Source organism: Coregonus clupeaformis, chromosome 2 (assembly GCF_020615455.1).
Source record: "Coregonus clupeaformis isolate EN_2021a chromosome 2, ASM2061545v1, whole genome shotgun sequence".
Lineage (NCBI taxonomy): Eukaryota > Metazoa > Chordata > Actinopteri > Salmoniformes > Salmonidae > Coregonus > Coregonus clupeaformis.
In genome coordinates this window covers 27,516,240-27,537,199 of record NC_059193.1, presented here as the reverse complement: position 1 = coordinate 27,537,199, position 20,960 = coordinate 27,516,240, and the positions used below count along the sequence as shown (strand labels likewise).

At 46.5% G+C, this 20,960-nt stretch overlaps 1 protein-coding gene across 5 annotated transcripts; it reads right to left on the bottom strand.

The window, feature by feature from the left end:
* Window positions 1-622: 622 nt before the first annotated feature.
* Window positions 623-19,630, bottom strand: LOC121532713 (F-box and WD repeat domain-containing 11-B-like). 5 transcript variants are annotated; one of them, XM_041838501.2, is made up of 14 exons: window positions 19,382-19,630; window positions 17,450-17,554; window positions 12,699-12,770; window positions 7,001-7,223; window positions 6,651-6,837; window positions 6,467-6,557; window positions 5,795-5,932; window positions 5,244-5,362; window positions 3,403-3,652; window positions 3,120-3,238; window positions 2,144-2,254; window positions 1,972-2,050; window positions 1,688-1,852; window positions 623-1,604 (listed from the first exon to the last, which is right to left on the bottom strand). In XM_041838501.2, the coding sequence occupies exons 1-13, from the start codon at window positions 19,499-19,501 to the stop codon at window positions 1,691-1,693; spliced, it is 1,776 nt and encodes a 591-aa protein (XP_041694435.1). In that variant the 5' UTR covers window positions 19,502-19,630; the 3' UTR covers window positions 623-1,604; window positions 1,688-1,690. The 5 variants fall into 5 exon arrangements, with proteins under 5 accessions (XP_041694435.1, XP_041694457.1, XP_041694442.1 ...); XM_041838523.2 differs by lacking the exon at window positions 17,450-17,554 and having other exon boundaries at window positions 7,001-7,218; window positions 19,382-19,626; XM_041838508.2 differs by lacking the exon at window positions 17,450-17,554 and having other exon boundaries at window positions 19,382-19,621.
* Between the last annotated feature and the right edge of the window lie 1,330 nt (window positions 19,631-20,960).

The window sequence follows — 20,960 nt, the reverse complement described above, 5'->3', positions numbered from 1 at the left end:
TGGCGAAGGATAACTGCTACCGGTATGGAGCCAGTTTCTACAGTACATATGCTCCCGAACTCTACCCAAGAGTCTCAGCTATCACAGTCATGAATAGGAGAGAAGGCATGTGCTCAAAATGGATCCCTATATCAGTGCACTACTTTTGACCAGGGTGTCATTTGGGATACAGCCAAGCACTGCAGGTTGTAGTTTGAAGTCTGCCATTTGAAACTACAGTACAACCTGGAACAAGATAATTATCCCAGCAGCCACTGCAGTTTCCACATCTATCAAAGCTGTACTCCCATCTCCAGTACTGTTGCTAAGGAAAATCACATTCTTGATAAAGAAAATGTCATACTTTTCCTACAGGGTTCTTTCTCCTGTTCATAAGAGTGGGTAGTGTGTTAGAACCAGTTGTAATGGATTATAAGCAGAGTAACTACATGGTTATGACTAGTGTATCACCATGACAGGCTGTGATAAACTAGGATTAGAGCACCACCTGGTGGCAAAGTTTAGAAGAGCAGACATTCACCATAACTATCTGCAATGAAGTTGAAATGGTCATTAAGACACAGACTAACACATCAGGGCACTGTGATGTAGCGCCCGCACACACGTTGGCTCAACACCCCACCACTACCAAGTACTTTATTCACAATGTCATATTTTCTTTTTTAAAAATCATTTTAATATACAACAATTTTTTTGGGACAAGACAACTCAGTTTACAGCTAAACTGAGCCCAGAGTTCCAGCTTCTCTCATAACTAAAGCAAGCACAGATGATCAAAGAGAGATGGAGAGGAAATGAGTGAGAAAAGAGAATGAGAGAGAGCGAGAAAGAAAGAGAACTACAATGCTTAGTATGATTTTAGTAAGAACGAAACGATTTGTCAAATAAAATTACAAAACAATAAAAAACACAGTAAGAATGTAAGAGGAGTCAAAATGAAAAGAAAAAAGGAGTGTTGCCAGGACGCTGTATCCCCGGCAACCTCAACATGCACGTCTGTTTCCATGGCGACAAGCCCAGTCTCCTCTTCCTCAATGCCGGATTTCCCCAAGTCTCCACACACACACACAAACACTTGAGTGTGTGAGCCGAACAACTGTTCATTCCAGGCAGAAGAAGAGAAGGAACAAGGAAAGATGGAGGAGTGAGAGGGAGAGCTCTTTATTCCTCCCTCCTTTACTCACTCCATCTCTCATCCATCTCTCAGAGCTGAGTTCAAGAGTCTCTCTCTCCCACTCTGCAGCGCCAAGGTCATTCTCTGTCCATCCGTGTGTCTAGGCAGGGTTGGGTTGGGGGGTGAGAACTGAAGAAATAGAGCTTACGGTAGGACTTCTTAAGGGAAGGGATTTGCTAAGGTAAGGAGTAAGATATGTCTTGTCCACTGTTGTGGGTTACTGTAGATTGGGGAACATAAGTTAGTGACAGAATATGAACGTGCAGGTGTGTGTGTGTTTCAGGGGTGTGGTGGGAGAGTCCTTGTCAGAACGGGGGTATGGACAAAAGGATGAGGAAGAACACAACGAGTTGAGCTCCTCTCTGCAACACACTCCATCAGCCAATCAGATCTCAGCTCCTCCAGGACTCACTGCAGTGGATGGCGCCACCTGCAGGACAGAGACAGGTCAGCAACTACAAGCCAGAGTTTCAGCCAGTGTGTGTGTGTGTGTGTGTGTGTGTTTTGTATTACCTGCTATCTGGAGATGTAGGTGTAGGTCCGTGAGGGGGACCGGCCCTCTGACTGTCCATTGGTCGACACATTCAGGAAGTCCCAGATGAGGATGGTGTCGTCATGGGAACTGCTGATGATCTGGAACTCGTCAAACTGCAGCCGGAACACACGTCCCGAGTGCTCCTGAAAAAAACAAAAAAACATTACCATGACAACCACGTAAGGTCACTGCCAACAACAGACCAGAGACACATTAAAACACTCAAACACCTTGACGGAGTCACACACACAAAGAAACTCACCACCAGTGTGCGCAGGCACAAGGTGCTGGCTGGGGCTCGTGGGTCCAGAGCAGCTTGCAGGTCCCACACCTTTATCTTACTGCAGTGAGAGGAGACAAGGTCAGAACAACAGTGTGTGTTTGTTGGAAGAAGACAACGATCAATCCGTAAACTGTTTTACTGTGTGTCTCACCCGTCGTAGGCACCACTGACAATCCTCTTGTTGTCGAAGCGAATGCAGCGGACCAGTTCCTCATGACCCTCCAACACTCGCAAACACGCTCCACACTCAATATCCCATAACCTGGAGACCATACATTAACACACACACATTGTATCTCATTAGGGTTCATACAGACAGTGGCAAGTCAAATTCAAGGACTTTCAAGTACTTTTTCAAGCACTAATATCTGTGTGAGTGGCAGGAGCACGGCTGGCGCTTGATAAAGCAGAATATCACGGGCACCCCGTGTTTGAGGCTATTGGCAAAAAAGCTCTGGAGGTTGTTGCAGAGAAAAAAAAATCACAATGTAGAACTGGCGACAGCGCAGGATGCAGCTTCAGGGATCCCCCTTCATGTGGCTCTTCAGGGCCGATTCACCCATGCTCACAATGTCTGACACATATTTGGCACCTTACACAGTGTGGGTTGGTTGAGTCCAGTGATGTAGTGGTAAAAAGGTGGGTAAACTATACTGAACAAAAATATAAAAACGCAACATGTAAAGTGAAATAAAAGATCCTAGACATTTTCCATACGCACAAAAGGTAGGATTGAATCTACATTTGCCCGGCATTTTAGCTGTCGATGTGACGTTTGGCAGCGCTTAATCAGTTCTGTACCTGCCTGGCTGAGTGGCAGTGTGGGTGGAATGAGCAAACTCGCCTGGCAACCACAGCACGAAACGCGTGAGGAAATATAACTCTGTAGTCTGCCTGGAAATGTATTCACAAGAACAACATATTTTTCTAATATTTTTCATAAACATTTGATCATTGTCTGTTCTTCTCATTTTAATTCAAGTACTTTATGTACCAACTTGATTTTCAAGGTATTCCAGTACTTTAATTTAAGCACCTTGGGGGAACCCTGTGTCATGACCAACAGACACACATCCCACCACGCCGATTAAACCTAGTGAAACTAGAAAACGCACACACTCTCCTACCGTATGGTATTATCAGAGGAGCCGCTGACCACCAGTCTGTCTCTGTACTGCAGGCAGGCGATGCCTCGCTTATGTCCGTTTAGCGTGCGTACAAACTCACACGTACTGGTGCTCCACACCTACAGGGGGCAGCAGAGATGGAGAGACACTCATGATGCCCCACATCAATATGAACATGAAACAACTCCAATATCCACTACTGTAGAGACATCACATACTCATGTGCACACACATAAGCCCCACATTCTATATCCCAAGATCTATCTACACACGCCCCTTTCACCTTAATGGTGCGGTCTCCCGACGCCGACACAATGTATTTGTCGTCGAAGTCGACCACGTTGACTGCGGCGCGGTGCCCCACGAGGACCCGCCGGAGGCTGATGTCGGTGGGCGAGGCCATGTCCCACACGGCGATGGAGCGGTCCTTAGAACACGTCACCATCAGACCGTTACAGAAGCGCAGGTGGAGCACCGCCTCGTTGTGATGGATCAGAGTGTTCAATACTTCACCTGACGTCACGTCCCACACCCTGCGGGGGGGGGAGCAAGAGAGAGCGAGAGAGAAGGGGGAGAGAGAAGGAAGGGGGAGAGAGAAGGAAGGGGGAGAGAGAAGGAAGGGGGAGAGAGAAAGACAGGAGCGAGGGGAGAGAGGACAGGAGCGAGGGAGAAGAAGGAAGGGGGAGAGAGAAAGACAGGAGCGAGGGGGAGAGAGAAGGAAGGGGGAGAGAGAAAGACAGGAGCGAGGGGGAGAGAGAAGGAAGGGGGAGAGAGAAAGACAGGAGCGAGGGGGAGAGAGAAGGAAGGGGGAGAGAGAAAGACAGGAGCGAGAGGGAAAAGAGGGGTGGAGAGACAGGGTATGATAGGGAGAGGGGGAAAAAGAGGGAAAGTTGTAAAAACAAAGAAAACGAGAGCGTGAGTGAAAGAGACTTATTAGTGAAAGCACTGCAAACAGACTGATACACTGGGCAGAGTCCCAGTCAACACACACACACGGGACCAGCCGTTAACAACGTTTTTATTGAGTTCCACTGTTGGGCAGGGAGAGAGGATCAAACACACACTGGAAAAGCTGACACTCAAAGCCACAAACAAGTGCCCGTCAAGCCGTTGCTAAGGAAGTGAAGTCACATTTTCCTTGGATAGTGAAGTAATGAGTGTGTGAAGGTTGAGCTTGTGTGCAGCAGGCAAAATGTTAGCTAACCATATTGACAATCACTCAACAGTCTGTCCAAATTGTACACCGTGTCAAAGATAGGAAATCTAACAGTTAGTTAGACCTATACTGAAGGGTGAGAAATGTTGACGATATAATTGAAATATCAATCTCTTCAGGCAACGCCAACAATCGGTGTGTGTGTGTGGCTCCAGACGATAGAGTGAAGCACAGACTGTATTAAGTGTGGTAGAGAGACTGGCATTCACAGATGGTGGATATAGCTACTGTATCTAAGAGAGAGATGGCTGGGCAGCACACTAGCTATAAATACATGTGGAGGAAGGTTTCATATATAGACAGATATCTCACAGATAAATCTCAAGGCAGAGTGCCACTGCTAAAGGCTCTCCATGTTCGGCTACTCGGAGGGCAGGCTAGTGTGACAGTCGGAACTAACAGTGAAGCAGACTGTGATTGCGTCCCAAATGGTACACTATTCCCTAAGTAGTTCATTGCTTTTGACCAGATCCCTATGGGCCCTGGTCAAAAGCAGTGCACTTCATAGGGAATAAGGTTCCATTTGGGACACACAGTGATTGAAGACAGATCACAGATGGCTGTGGGGGGAATGGGGTGAAGCAGAGAGATGTGGAGACTGATGCAAACCGACATGGTTGGCTATCCTGACCAAGGAAGCTTTTTAGTCACGTTTCTAGGATGCCAATGTCCATTCTAGGGATTCTATATGTATTTCTATGGACCTAATCATGAAGAAGTCATATCGTAGTTAGATATGTGTGGAGGTACCGTATAGGTGTCCCAAATGGCACAGTATTCCCTATATACTGTAGTGCACTACTTTTGACCAGTCCTATGGATCCTGGTCAAAACTAGTGCACTACAGAGTGAATAGGGTGCCATTTGGACGAACCCCAAGTGTGTGTATGATGACGGCCGTGTCATACCTGACAGTGGAGTCGGAGGAGCCAGTGACTATGACCCTCTCGTCATACTGCAGACACAACACTGAGCCTGTATGACCTGTCAGAATCTTCAGACACTCCAGAGACTGCTTGTCCCAGATCTATACACACAGAGAGGGACAGAGAGAAAGTGAGCAGGAGATTTGGGTCAGGGTAAGAATGAGCTGGTCTCAGAGTATTGTTCATGCCCCATTTCCCTGCAGTGTGGTGGGATCTCTGTGCACTAGAGCTCTGGAGCTGGGCAGGCTAGCCCTTTCCTGGGTACCTCAGTCAGACACAGTCTCCCCCTCTAAACCAATAACAAGACAAATCCTCACCCCCTCCCTTTCTCCCTCCAGGACAGACAGATGAGTGGAACACACAAAGAGTGGGAAAATTACTCCTTTCATCCTTTAATTAATGTCTGTTCTCCGAGAGAGACAAGCTGCTGTTTCACTTCAAAAAGGTATTGTCGGTAATACTGTCTGTACATGATGATTCATCCATCTTGTCCCGTCAAAAAGACAGGTACACACACACACACACACACACACCTTTATGGAGTTGTCTCTAAGGCCACTGATGATCTTATCGTCGTCGTACTGGAGGCAATAGACACCTTTACTGTTCTCTGACCGACACTGGATCCTCTGCAGGTTGTGTCTGCCACACCGCCAGTTAGCCTCAATAGTCTACAGAGAGAGAGGGAAAAGGAGGAGAGAGAGGGGGTGGAGGGGAGGAGATTAAAAAGAGCGAGAGGGGGTGGAGGGGAGGAGAGAGGACATAAAAAAAAAGAAAGCGAGAGGGTGGAGGAAAAGGGGGTGGAGGGGAGGAGACCAGGGGAGGGGGGTAGAGGAGAGGAGACCAGGGGGGTAGAGTAGAGGAGACCAGGGAGGGGGTTCACAGGTAGTGGGAAGAAGAGAGAGGAGAGGGGATACACAAGAAGACAACAGGGCAGGTATAGAACAGAGAGAAAGAGGAGTGGATATGTGAGCGAGGAAAAACAAGAGATCAAGACTGATGGGGAGAACAACAAGATTAGGTGAGAGAGGAAAATAGATCTCTTCTCCATCAAGATTAATAAGCCTTTTCATCAACGTCTATAGGTACACAACATGCTTCCCAAATGGCATTCCCTATTCCCTATAGATTGTCCTACTTTACACCAGAGCCCTGTGAAACCAAAAAGGGCTAGGGGTTGTTTGTGGACAGAGCTACAGTCTTACCTCTATGTCCTGGATGATCTTGGGGTAGAGGGAGTGGTAGTAGGAGTTGGGCGGGACTTCTGTCGTTCGGTTCTTGAACAGATACTTCTCCCTGAGATGACGGACAGAAAAACAAGCCAATGAGAACTCAAGTTTCAGAATTCAAAGAAGTCTGGTGTAATTGTTTCAGTGTGTGTGTGCTCACCACTGGTGCCTCTCTGACAGGCCTTTCCAGAGGGGGTCTGTGCGCACCATGCGTTCTATGAGTTTCTTCCAGAGCATACCCTCTGAGATCACCCTCTGCCACTCCTTACACACCAGCTCTGCCGAGCACAGAGACTGCGCATCCAGGAACGACAGGATGTTCTCTGCTATGTGGTCCAGACCCTGGGCTAGAAAGAGAGAAAGAAAGGAGTGTGTGTGTGGATGAGTGTGTGAATATGGGAGAGTTCAGAAGTCTGAGTGGTGTGTGTGTGTGTGTAAGCATTCAAATGAGTGTGTGGAGTGTGTTCGAGAGTCTGAAAGTGTGTGTGTGTGTGTGTGTGTGTGTGTTACCTGGCAGCGCTGTGATGAAGTCACGTTGGAGCATGGGTTTGAGGTAGGAGTTGATGTGGCCGTGTTGGTAGTGACACATACGGGAGATGAGGTGTTCTACAAACTCCACCTGGACAGTCTCAGACCACTGGTCAAACAGGGCGATGCACTGCTCCTTCTCCTTGTCACAGTTCCCCTCTGACGGACGCTTACGAGAGCCTGTCATTACAGGACCGTTACTAAGCTGACAGGGAAAGGACAGAGGGGTTACTGACGCACACGGGATGTAATGATTCACCGATACGAATCAGTCCCCGATTCAAATATTTAAGAAACAAGTGCATTGGTCCGCGGACCCCAAACCAACCCTAATGTAGCATGCATTGGTCAGAAAATCTATTCAAACTTTAGAAATTGCTAGTTCACATTTTTTGTTGTTGCTCATATTACTTTCTTTCTACCTTCCGAAAATACCGCTCATCTTTTGTGACAAATGATGCGTCCTCTCCTTCAGTGTCAAACTGCATGTAACTGTTGACAGTCATTTTGCATGCCGAACAACCCCAGGCAATATCAGTAGCCTAGTCAAACTGCACACTGTGCCCAGATTCGCGCGCTGACAAACTCAAGGTAGGCGACCTGGTCCTGATCTTGTACATCTGCGCAACGCCTTCAGCATTCAAATGCTAAAATGGCTTGCGCGCTATTAGGCTTCATTAGTTGAGTGACATCCTATGGAATTTGCTAGGTTATTGTCATCTATGCCTGTTGAAAATGGTGTTTTACTGGAATAAAAGTAAGCTACCAGAGTCCTCTGGATATACCTGCTGAACCGGGCTTACAATAGATTTTATTTTGATTGTTCAGGTTCACCATCAGCAATAGTTTTGGTTGCGCTTTAAACAATCAGTGTATATGGTCATTTTTAGATATACAGGGTAAAGTTGATCATTTCCTAACGAGGACAGAAATCACTTTGTGAGGCGCACTGCATGGCCAAAGCAGGAGGAGAAAATAAGCTCACTAAAAACATCTAAATATTGAAACATTACTAGCTCAAACACTTAATCTGCACAAATGACAAGTTAATTTGTGGATGAAATGATTTCAGAACCAAAGTGGGGGGACAAAAAACATTGGCTACATTGCCCCCCCGCCCCCACTAATCTGATAGTGGTAGTGGGTGTGGTAGATGCCTAGTCTCCTTATGGCTCTAATCTGATAGTGGGGTGGTAGATGCCTAGTCTCCCTTATGGCTCTAATCTGATAGTGGTGTGGTAGATGCCTAGTCTCTCTTATGGCTCTAATCTGATAGTGGTAGTGGGGTGGTAGATGCCTAGTCTCCCTTATGGCTCTAATCTGATAGTGGTGTGGTAGATGCCTAGTCTCCCTTATGGCTCTAATCTGATAGTGGTAGTGGGGTGGTAGATTCCTAGTCTCCCTTATGGCTCTAATCTGATAGTGGTGTGGTAGATGCCTAGTCTCCTTTATGGCTCTAATCTGATAGTGGTAGTGGGGTGGTAGATTCCCTTATGGCTCTAATCTGATAGTGGTGTGGTAGATGCCTAGTCTCCCTTATGGCTCTAATCTGATAGTGGTAGTGGTGTGGTAGATGCCTAGTCTCTTTTATGGCTCTAATCTGATAGTGGGGTGGTAGATGCCTAGTCTCCCTTATGGCTCTAATCTGATAGTGGTAGTGGGGTGGTAGATGCCTAGTCTCTCTTATGGCTCTAATCTGATAGTGGTGTGGTAGATGCCTAGTCTCCCTTATGGCTCTAATCTGATAGTGGTAGTGGGGTGGTAGATGCCTAAATCTCCCTTATGGCTCTAATCTGATAGTGGTAGTGGGGTGGTAGATGCCTAAATCTCCCTTATGGCTCTAATCTGATAGTGGTAGTGAGGTGGTAGATGCCTAGTCTCCCTTATGGCTCTAATCTGGTAGTGGTGTGGTAGATTCCTAGTCTCCCTTATGGCTCTAATCTGATAGTGGTGTGGTAGATTCCTAGTCTCCCTTATGGCTCTGATCAGGTGCCTAAATAGTTCACAGCAGGGGTATTCAACTCTTAACCTAGGAGGTCCAGAGGCTGCTGGTTTTAATTGGCCCAGCGTCGTCCAGGGTAGGGGAGGGAATGGCCGGCAGGGATGTAGCTCAGTTGATAGAGCATGGCGTTTGCAACACCAGGGTTGTGGGTTCGATTCCCACGGGGGGCCAGTATGAAAAATAAAAATATAATAATGTATGCACTCACTAACTGTAAGTCGCTCTGGATTAGAGCGTCTGCTAAATGACTAAAATGTAAATGTTTTATGTTCTACCTGATAATTAATTACACCCACCTGGTGTCCCAAGTCTAAATCAGTCCCTGATTAGAGGGGAACATTTTTTTTTAAACGCAGTGGAACCAGCTTTGAGGGCCAGAGTTGCGTTTGAGGGGTATACGCCATAGACACACAAAAGTACGTGAACACCTGCTCGTCGATCAACTCATTCCAAAATCATGGGCATTAATATGAAGTTGGTCCCCCCTTTGCTGCTAGAACAGCTTCCACTCTTCTGGGAAGGCTTTCCACTAGATGTTGGAACATTGCTGCAGGGACTTGCTTCCATTCAGCCACAAGAGCATTAGTGAGGTCGGGCACTGATGTTGGGCGATTAGGCCTGGCTCACAGTCGGCGTTCCTATTCATCCCAAAGGTGTTCGATTGGGTTGAGGTCAGGGCTCTGTGTAGGCCAGTCAAGTTCTTCCACAACGATCTCGACAAACAATTTCTGTATGGACCTCGCTTTGTGCACGGGCACACATACACGCAGACATAAGAACAAGAACATTACAGATGTTATTCCCCATCAATACCCTTTAGTCACTACAATTTCTCTCTCTCTCAGACAGAGGTCGTCAGTCTGCTCTGAAACAGGAAAGGGCCTTCCCCCAAATCGTCTAGAATGTCATTGTATGCTGTAGCGTTAAGATTTCCCTTCCCTGAAACTAAGGGGCCTAGCCCGAACAATGAAAAACAGCTCCAGAACATTATTCCTCATCCACCAAACTTTACAGTTGGCACTATGCATTGGGGCAGGTAGCGTTCTCCAGGCATCTGCCAAACCCAGATCCGTCCGTCGGACTGCCAGATGGTGAAGCGTGATTCATTATTCCAGAGAACGTGTTTCCACTGCTCCAGAGTCCAATGGCAGCGAGCTTTACATCACTCCAGGCTTGTGTGCAGCTGCTTGGCCATGGAAACCCATTTCATGAAGCTCCCGACAAACAGTTATTGTGCTGATATTGCTTCCAGAGAGAGTTTGGAACTCGGTAGTGAAAGTTGCAACAGAGGACAGACACTATTTACGCGCTACGAGCATCAGCACTCGGCGGTCCCGTTCTGTGAGCTTGTGTGGCCTACCACTTAGCTGCTGAGACGTTGTTGCTCCTAGATGTTTCCACTTCACAATAACAGCACTTACAGTTGACCGGGGCAGCGCTAGCAGGGCAGAAATACGACGAACTGACTTGTTGGATAAGTGGTGACAGTGCCACGTTGAAAGTCACTGAGCTCTTCAGTAAGGCCATTCCACTGCCAATGTTTGTCTATGGAGATTGCATGTCTGTGTGCTCGATTTTATACACCTGTCAGCAATGGGTGTGGCTGAAATAGCCGAATCCACTCATTTTAAGGTGTCCAAATACTTTTGTATATAGTGTACATACACCATAGACATACAGTGGGGGAAAAAAGTATTTAGTCAGCCACCAATTGTGCAAGTTCTCCCACTTAAAAAGATGAGGCCTGTAATTTTCATCATAGGTACACATCAACTATGACAGACAAATTGAGAAGAAAAAAATCCAGAAAATCACGGAGGATTTTTTATGAATTTATTTGCTAATTATGGTGGAAAATAAGTATTTGGTCACCTACAAACAAGCAAGATTTCTGGCTCTCACAGACCTGTAACTTCTTCTTTAAGAGGCTCCTCTGTCCTCCACTCGTTACCTGTATTAATGGCACCTGTTTGAACTTGTTATCAGTATAAAAGACACCTGTCCACAACCTCAAACAGTCACACTCCAAACTCCACTATGGCCAAGACCAAAGAGCTGTCAAAGGACACCAGAAACAAAATTGTAGACCTGCACCAGGCTGGGAAGACTGAATCTGCAATAGGAAAGCAGCTTGGTTTGAAGAAATCAACTGTGGGAGCAATTATTAGGAAATGGAAGACATACAAGACCACTGATAATCTCCCTCGATCTGGGTCTCCATGCAAGATCTCACCCCGTGGGGTCAAAATGATCACAAGAACGGTGAGCAAAAATCCCAGAACCACACGGGGGGACCTAGTGAATGACCTGCAGAGAGCTGGGACCAAAGTAACAAAGCCTACCATCAGTAACACACTACGCCGCCAGGGACTCAAATCCTGCAGTGCCAGACGGGTCCCCCTGCTTAAGCCAGTACATGTCCAGGCCCGTCTGAAGTTTGCTAGAGTGCATTTGGATGATCCAGAAGAGGATTGGGAGAATGTCATATGGTCAGATGAAACCAAAATATAACTTTTTGGTAAAAAACTCAACTCGTCGTGTTTGGAGGACAAAGAATGCTGAGTTGCATCCAAAGAACACCATACCTACTGTGAAGCATGGGGGGTGGAAACATCATGCTTTGGGGCTGTTTTTCTGCAAAGGGACCAGGACGACTGATCCGTGTAAAGGAAAGAATGAATGGGGCCATGTATCGTGAGATTTTGAGTGAAAACCTCCTTCCATCAGCAAGGGCATTGAAGATGAAACGTGGCTGGGTCTTTCAGCATGACAATGATCCCAAACACACTGCCCGGGCAACGAAGGAGTGGCTTCGTAAGAAGCATTTCAAGGTCCTGGAGTGGCCTAGCCAGTCTCCAGATCTCAACCCCATAGAAAATCTTTGGAGGGAGTTGAAAGTCCGTGTTGCCCAGCGACAGCCCCAAAACATCACTGCTCTAGAGGAGATCTGCATGGAGGAATGGGCCAAAATAGCAGCAACAGTGTGTGAAAACCTTGTGAAGACTTACAGAAAACGTTTGACCTGTGTCATTGCCAACAAAGGGTATATAACAAAGTATTGAGAAACTTTTGTTATTGACCAAATACTTATTTTCCACCATCATTTGCAAATAAAATCATTAAAAATCCTACAATGTGATTTTCTGGAGAATTTTTTCTCATTTTGTCTGTAATAGTTGACGTGTACCTATGATGAAAATTACAGGCCTCTCTCATCTTTTTAAGTGGGAGAACTTGCACAATTGGTGGCTGACTAAATACTTTTTTTCCCCACTGTACATCATTTACATACATACACACAACAAACAGATGTCAGCTCTGACAGATCCAGCTCAGAGGCCCAGCTCATGCGCTCTATCAACAGCAGATTCGAATTTAAAATGAATGTTAATGCAACAAATGCATAAACTTTCAAACTAAAACGTATCGCTCCTGTATCATAGCCCATGTATGTAAATATGTATAGAATCGTCTTGAATGGGAAAGATGCACATCCCTAACACACACACACACACACACATCCATAAACACACACTTCACTACGAGTTCCTTTCCCACTGAAATCTAATTTCCCATTGTCATAACTTAAGTGCTTTTTTAAGGACGATTGATACATTATATGATTTAATATCTCTAATACACATTACACAAACACTCATAATCCACCTACACACACACCTTGGTGAGAATTGTGGTTTTCTTTGGGGAGAGGTCGTCTACGTGGTTCTGTGACTCCATGACTGAAGTGTTCTGTATGGAGAGACAAGAACATGACTGAAGTGTCCTGTATGGAGAGACAAGAACATGACTGATGTGTTCTGAATGGAGAGACAACAACATGACTGATGTGTTCTGAATGGAGAGACGACAACATGACTGATGTGTTCTGAATGGAGAGACAACAACATGACTGATGTGTTCTGAATGGAGAGACAACAACATGACTGATGTGTCCTGTATGGAGAGACAAGAACATGACTGATGTGTTCTGTATGGAGAGACAAGAACATGACTGATGTGTTCTGTATGGAGAGACAAGAACATGACTGATGTGTTCTGTATGGAGAGACAAGAACATGACTGATGTGTTCTGTATGGAGAGACAACATGACTGATGTGTTCTGTATGGAGAGACAACATGACTGATGTGTTCTGTATGGAGAGACAACATGACTGATGTGTTCTGTATGGAGAGACAACAACATGACTGTTGTGTTCTGAATGGAGAGACAAGAACATGACTGATGTGTTCTGAATGGAGAGACAACATGACTGATGTGTTCTGTATGGAGAGACAAGAACATGACTGATGTGTTCTGTATGGAGAGACAAGAACATGACTGATGTGTTCTGAATGGAGAGACAAGAACATGACTGATGTGTCCTGTATGGAGAGACAACAACATGACTGTTGTGTTCTGTATGGAGAGACAACATGACTGATTAGAGTGAATTAAAAGGTAAAGTAACACATGAATGTACAGCGTACAATCTCACACACACGGCAACGTAAAAAAGCGGATCTCCATCTCCTCTGCCTGTGATGTGCAGTCTGGACAGGAAATTAAACAGGAGCATGTGGTTGTCACTGGCTGCTAGACAAACCCTACAGTAACGAAACCATCATCTGGTAGTACCCAACTTTCCAACACAGACAGAGAAGGGGAAGGAGGGAGAGAGAGCGAGAAAGAGAGTGAGCGAGCGAGAGAGAGCGAGAGAGAGCGAGTGAGAGAGAGCAAAAGAGCGATCGAGCGAGAGCGAAAGAGCGAGCGAGAGAGAAAGAGCGAGAGAGAGATAGAAAGAGCGAGAGAGCGAGAGAAAGAGCGAGCGAGAGAAAGAAAGAAAGAGCGAGAGAGAAAGAGCAAGAGAGAGAAAGACCAAGAGAGAGAAAGACCAAGAGAGAGAAAGAGCGAGCGAGAGAGAGCAAAAGAGCGAGAGAGAGCGAGCGAGCGAGAGAGAAAGAGAGCGAGCGAGCGAGAAAGAGAGAGCGAGCGAGAAAGAGAGAGCGAGCGAGAAAGTGAGCGAGCGAGAGAAAAAAAGAGCGAGCGAGAGAGAAAAAGAGCAAGAGAGCGAGCGAGCGAGAAATAGAGCAAGCGAGCGAGAGAGAGCGAGAAAGAGCGAGAGAGAGCGAGAAAGAGTGAGAGAGAGAAAGAGCGAGTGAGAGAGAGCAAAAGAGCGATCGAGCGAGAGCGAGAGAGAAAGAGCGAGAGAGAAAAAGCGAGCGAGCGAGAAAAGCAAAGCAGCGAGAGAGAAAGAGCGAGCGAGCGGCGAGAAAGAGCGAGCGAGCGAGAAAGAGCGAGCGAGCGAGCGAGAGAAAGAGCGAGAGAGAGAAAGAGCGAGCGAGAGAGAGAAAGAGCGAGCGAGAGAGAGAAAGAGCGAGCGAGCGCGAGAGAGAAAGAGCGAGCGAGAGAGAGAAAGAGCGAGCGAGAGAGAAAGAGCAAGAGAGAGAAAGAGCGAACGAGAAAGAGCAAAAGAGCGAGCGAGAGTAAAAGAGCGAGCGAGAGCAAAAGAGCGAGCGAGAGCAAAAGAGCGAGCGAGAGCAAAAGAGCGAGCGAGAGCAAAAGAGCGAGCGAGAGCAAAAGAGCGAGCGAGAGCAAAAGAGCGAGCGAGAGCAAAAGAGCGAGCGAGAGCAAAAGAGCGGCGAGAGAGCAAAAAGAAGCGAGCGAGAGAGAGCAAAAGAGCGAGCGAGAGAGAGCAAAAGAGCGAGCGAGAGAGCAAGAGAGAAAGAGCGAAAGAGAAAGAGCGAGCGAGAAAGAGCGAGCGAGAGAGAAAGAGAGAGCGAGCGAGCAAGAGCGAGCGAGCGAGAAAGAGAGCGAGCGAGCGAGCGAGAAAGAGAGCGAGCGAGAAAGAGCGAGCGAGAAAGAGAGCGAGCGAGAAAAGCGAGCGAGAAAGAGAGCGAGCGAGAAAGCGAGCGAGAGAGAAAAAGAGCGAGCGAGCGAGAGAGAAAGAGCGAGCGAGAAAGAGAGAAAGAGAGCGAGCGAGAAAGAGAGGGAGCGAGAAAGAGAGGAGCGAAAGAGAGCGAGCGAGAAAGAGAGGGAGCGAGAAAGAGAGGGAGCGAGAAAGAGAGGGAGCGAGAAGAGCGAGCGAGCGAGAAAGAGAGCGAGAAAGAGCGAGCGAGAGAGCGAGAAAGAGAGCGAGCGAGCGAGAAAGAGAGGGAGCGAGCGAGAAAGAGAGGGAGCGAGCGAGAAAGAAAGGGAGCGAGAAAGAAAGAAAGAGAGCGAGAAAGAGAGCAAGCGAGAAAGAGAGCGAGATGGGAGGAGTACTGTTAGAGGTTTGACCAGACCGGCTTACGCTCTCCCTGTATCCCATTAAAATGCTCAGACACACACAGCGCAGGTTTGTAACATGTCCTTGTCCCTGACACACACTTCATCTGAACCAGTCAGACTATTGACAGCCCTGTCCAGGTGTGTATGGATGTCGGTAGAAGACAACCATAGAAGGTATTTCCTCAGATAGAAGAGAGACGTGCTACTGTAGGCTATCTCATTTGCAAAAATGAAACTGATATTGATAATGCACTGGATCATTTTAGACCAGTGGTCACCAACCTTTTCTGTCAAGATCACTTTGAGTCAAAATGCAAGCCGAGATCTACCGCTCAGATGTTCTTAAACATAAAAAAAAGTTTAAAATGTGTTTTGCCTATGCAACATTAACAAATCAAATTAAAAACAGTTCTGTAGCAATGAGGTTTGTGCAGTAGGCTATAGGCCCAATACATTATCTCTGCATATTGGCTATGGTTGAATGGCCTGGCCAATGTTGTTCTTCTCATTCTTTTTTAAATGTAGGTAGTTATATGATCACACTGGTAATAGATAATTTGTTGTATTACTTGAGGCACAGCTAAGTGAGCATAATAATTTGCTTCTTATTTTTTTCCTGGACTGATGGCCTGCATCTGATGGTCAGTCGGAGGGGAGGGAGGGAGCAGCAGTGAGGCTGCATCTCACCCGCCTCACCGTCCCTCCGCCCTCCTTCCCTCCGCTGAGAAAAGGGGACACAGTCTTCCAGCTGATGGCGAAACTCATGTTGCACTGCATTATTTCTGCCTCATGTACCAATTCATGTTGTTACTCCTATGACCAGAGAAAGTGAAATATTCCTCAATATTAAAGACAAGCTGCTAATAATATCAACAAGCTTATCGGAACACTTTGCTACACTCATTGATTGCAGCTGCAGTGCTGGTTGTAGCGTGTGGAAGTAGGGAGAACGCGCATTTTATGGCTTATAAAGGTGTAGAACAAAGTGCTGACAGTGCTGAATAACAACTTAAACCGTACAGCACAAAAATGTTTTATATACCGTAATAGGAATGCAAGTCTTTATTGTTGGGTTTTTTACAGAATTGGAGGAGATCGACCAGTTGATCGTGATCAACCAGTTGGTGACCACTGTTTTAGACCAATAGTAACAGGACAGACAAACGGGTTGACAGACAGACGGGTACACAGACAAGGTCAGGGGTCAAGGCTGATGCAGACACTAGCAGTTCCGTACAAAGCAGACAGACAGATAAGACAGGTTGTGTAGAGAGAGCAGCCTAGGCTATAGGGACAGGCAGCCAGTGACACCCAGGCAAGCATACCATGGAGCCTCACTCTCCGCTTAACAGGCAGGGCGGGGGGGTCCTAAAGCACCACCTGTCCTACACACCTCCAGGCAACCTAGCACTGCTCCCCAGGCAACGTGCTCTGGTAGCCTCTCCTTATTGTCCCCCCAGCCAGCAGCAGCTCCAACTCTGCTATTCTGATTCAGATTAACTAAACAACTTTTATCACGTGAACTTGGGCAATAACCACAGAATTGTGCCTATTTTTTGGTTCTTTAAAACAACATGCAACGCTTCCTCTTTACAGTAGCGAGGGAGTGAGAGACGTAGCCTAGCTACCGGAAGCTTAACTTTCACTTCGATCAGCACTAGCTAGGTTTGGCCAGGCTTGATAGAACCCTGTTCCTGTGATTCATGTGTTAGCCTATTATGCTCACAGTGGCTTATCATCAATGTTCAGTTTATGGTGTAATGTTAACAAAAAAACAACTTGCTCTTTGATGGCATTTTTTTCTTTGTGTCACTTCAGCTTTTTTTTACCCAGGAAACATGGAAGCATCTTTCAGGTAGTGCTCGTCTGCAGTGACCAACCGTTGTCTAAGAGGCTACATATCAACTTAAGCCAAAATCTCCTGGAAGCTGGGCTGGATCTACCTTGGAGCAGAAGATGCCAGAGAGGTGCCCAAGAGAAGAGAAGGTTTTTGGGGAGCGAGAGGCAGGAAGGCAAAAGGGCCATGGGAGGATGCAAGACACAGTATGTGGTGGTGTGGTGTTAGGGGGTGAGAAGGGCTGAGGGAGGAGGAGGAGGGAGGGGTGAGTGGGGCAGTAGGTAGGTAGGTAGGTCAGAATTAAGAGGAGAGAGTAGCAGAACCTGGTTGTGAGCCCGGGTGGAGGGGATGCTCTGCTGGCACCTGAGTGCACACAAACTCTCTGCCACCGAGGAGCAGCCCAGCCAGAGAGAGCGAGGCACAGAGCTCTGTGTGAGAGAGAGAGAGAGAGGAATGAAAGGAGAGAAAATAGGAACGAGACAGGGAGGGAGAGAAAGGGTGACGAGGATAGAGGAAAAGAGAGATGAGGGAACAAGGGAGATGAAGGGGGGAGGAAAGGAGATGAGGTTTAGAGGATAGATAGAGCCGCAGGAGGAAGAAGGGTGGAGACAGAGTGATAGAATACAGACAAAAGGAGTGGGAGAAATTAGGAGCGAAGAGAATGATGGCCAAACAGAATAGGAAAGAGTAAAGAACAGATTGTTGTTGAGAAGAGAGAGAGAGATGTGTAACCAAACCAGTGTTTTTGAGGAGAAGAGGAGTTGGGGGGTAGTGAGGGGAAAAACCAGTATTAGAACTACACACACATTTGCACAGTGAGCGTAAAAACACATACACACACTTTCAAACACAAGGCATAGTCAGACACACAAAAGCATTATTACATATGAAGTGGGTGGGGATAGGAAGAGGAGTGGGAGGGGCAACGGGCATGTTTGTCCATTTTCAGCCCTTGGATTTTTGTTCATGCCCCGCCCTCTGCTCTGCCATCCTCACACTATTGAAGTGGTTAGTGATTTACATAGGGACAAAATGCACAGACACACACACAGAAAACAATCTAGAACAAACCCAACATGAGTGTACATTGCCAGACAATTCAGTGAAAGTAGGCCATATAATAGGACCATCTAATATGGTCTAGGTTGGGGAAAGGCTACATCTGGGTACTGGGAAGGCCTGAGGGTAAATAGATCAGAAACATTGAATGTATCCTAGCTCAAGTTCAATGTAGTTTACTTGCAGGGCTAATTTTAAAGTTGTTGTGTTTAAGAGAGGGGTGTGACTTTTACCTAAATAGGAAATGGGAAAACTCAAGTCCTGACAGATTCATTCAAGGCTTTCCCCTGCCTGCATTCAGTGTGAAGGTAATGCTATCCTTGCTGTGGTGTGAGGAGCCAGTCTTGTTCTGTTGAATTTCACTTTCTCTCCCAAAACAAACAACTGTGGCTGATAACTGTTGTGCTGGCTGCAACCAAATCGGTTACTTTTTGATCAGACCCTTTTACTGTAATTATCTGGCTTACTGTAGCTATCAACTCGGTTTACAGCTACTAACGTTAGCTAGCTACCAACACTGTAGTAGTATTCTCACGTTAGCCAATTGCCAGTCTTTTGACAGGCAGATGTCTATCAAAAATGATGTCAGACCAACAACTAGAAAACTTGCAAGCTAGAACTCTGGGCAAACAGCTATAACCTCCCGAAATATGATATATTGGCTTTTGGACTGATAATGTGGCTAGTTCAGCTAGCTAATCAACTACCAATGAAGACTGCGCGCTAACACGATTTTAAATTACATTTCTATAGCTAGTCAGGTACGTTGTGTCCATAACTAACAGGCTAGCTAGTTAGCTAGCTAGCTAACTATGACACTGGGCCGAGTGGCGCAGCGTCACTGCAGTGAAACGCTACCCCAAAAATATTGGCTTTCTTCAGCTGACGACTTTCAGTAACCTTTCAACTATTTTACATGTTACTGATTCAAATTGGCTACTGCAAAAATAAGGGACTATCCTGTCACTTTCAACGATAGCTAGGTGTCGACGACCTAGTCAATCGCTGGACCAGGATCCTCAAGGAAAAATATCGCTCTTTCAGGCCCTCCCTCTATTTCTAGTTCCCCCTCATTTTTCCTCCACCTCTCCTGACCGTCGGTTCGGATTGGTACCCCGTTTAGCCTTCGATTTAAGCCTCCACGGCTCCTTTTCGGGCCCAATAGCAACCCCGGGCACCTAATCACCAAAGCTTACCATTAATTCCAACGTGTTGTCCTCCATCTCCGGCTCCATGTTATTGTTCCCCCCCGAATCTCGGCTGTGAAAATAGAAACCCAACCCTGCGTCCGCGGCCTGCAAATGCAGAGACGTCATTCACTTCCTAAACCACTGTCTGGCAGGGCTGTGTTTAGTGGGGGATGGGGCACTCCCTCATGAATCCGACACTCTGATTGGCCGAGCTATGCTAAAGAGGCGTGCCTTAAAGGGCTTGCCCAATAATGATTGACTTGTCGATCTATCAAGGCTTTCCCCTGCCTGCATTTAGTACGTTTTTACGTTCTGGTACGTTCAATTGAACGGAAACGGTGCTGTACTGAACAACCCCGTTGAAAAACGGGGAGGGGTTGTGGAACGCGGTCAGCATGGCCAATGCCCTTCAAAAACGTCACTCATTGCTTCAAGCCACACCTCGCGGTCACTGAGGTGTAATAAGCAGATTCGATTATGCTGAGCCGCGGGGCACCTGGCATATGCCCGGCACGTCATCGGGCGAAAGCGGGGAGGGAGGCGCGCCGTTCTGAAATCGAACTGTAATCTACGCTGCTTGGTCATTTTGTCAACAAGGCAGCATGGTACCTTTTGCATGGGAAACACCGAATCTTAGTAATTATTACATGTGCTTAATTACGTAACTTTTGTTTTGCGCAGACTTCGCGGTAGCCTTTGAACGGGGCACCTGCCTCACGCCCGGGAGGCAGCCCGGTTCCTAATCGAATGCAATCAAGGCAAAGCATACCATGGAGCCTGTAGTTCAAACGAAATGAACACACCTCCAGTGACTCCACAAACAGACGGGCAAATGGTTGAAGATGATGTTGCCATACTGGGAAACACAACGTTTTATCAGTAATCACTTATTGTAAAGATATTAAATATCCTTTCTATGAGGCTCAGAGATGACTTGCATCTTACAGGAAGGAGTATGATGAGCAAGCAAGCAAACCATATTCTGCAGTACTTGTAATATAACACTGTAAATCAAATGTAGACACTAGTAAACAAGCAGCAGATCATTTGAAAAGACTGACAGTGTATATATAATGGCTAAAATGACATCAATCTAGGCATGTATCTCTTCGAACAGGGATATATAGGCCAACTTGAGCAATGTCTGGGCAAATAGATTCTTACATATTTGTGACTAATAAAACGTGTAGAATGGGTGATGGTGTTCATCTCCTGAATTCCACTTTCTCCTTACCTTTTTTACCACTGTTGATCGAGACTTCAAAAACCTGAGTGCGGTGGTCCCCATTGGCTAGAATCGATCATCCTTACTATCCACACCAAATACACTGAACCAAAATATAAACGCAACATGTAAAGTGTTGGTCCCATGTTTCATGAGCTGAAATTAAATATCCCAGAATAGTCCCCTGTAGCTCAGTTGGTAGAGCATGGCGCTTGCAACGCCAGGGTTGTGGGTTCGTTTCCCACGGGGGGCCAGTATGAAAATGTATGCTAAATGACTAAAATGTAATGTAAATGTATGCACTAACTGTAAGTTGCTCTGGATAAGAGCGTCTGCTAAAATGACTAAAAAATTTTCTAA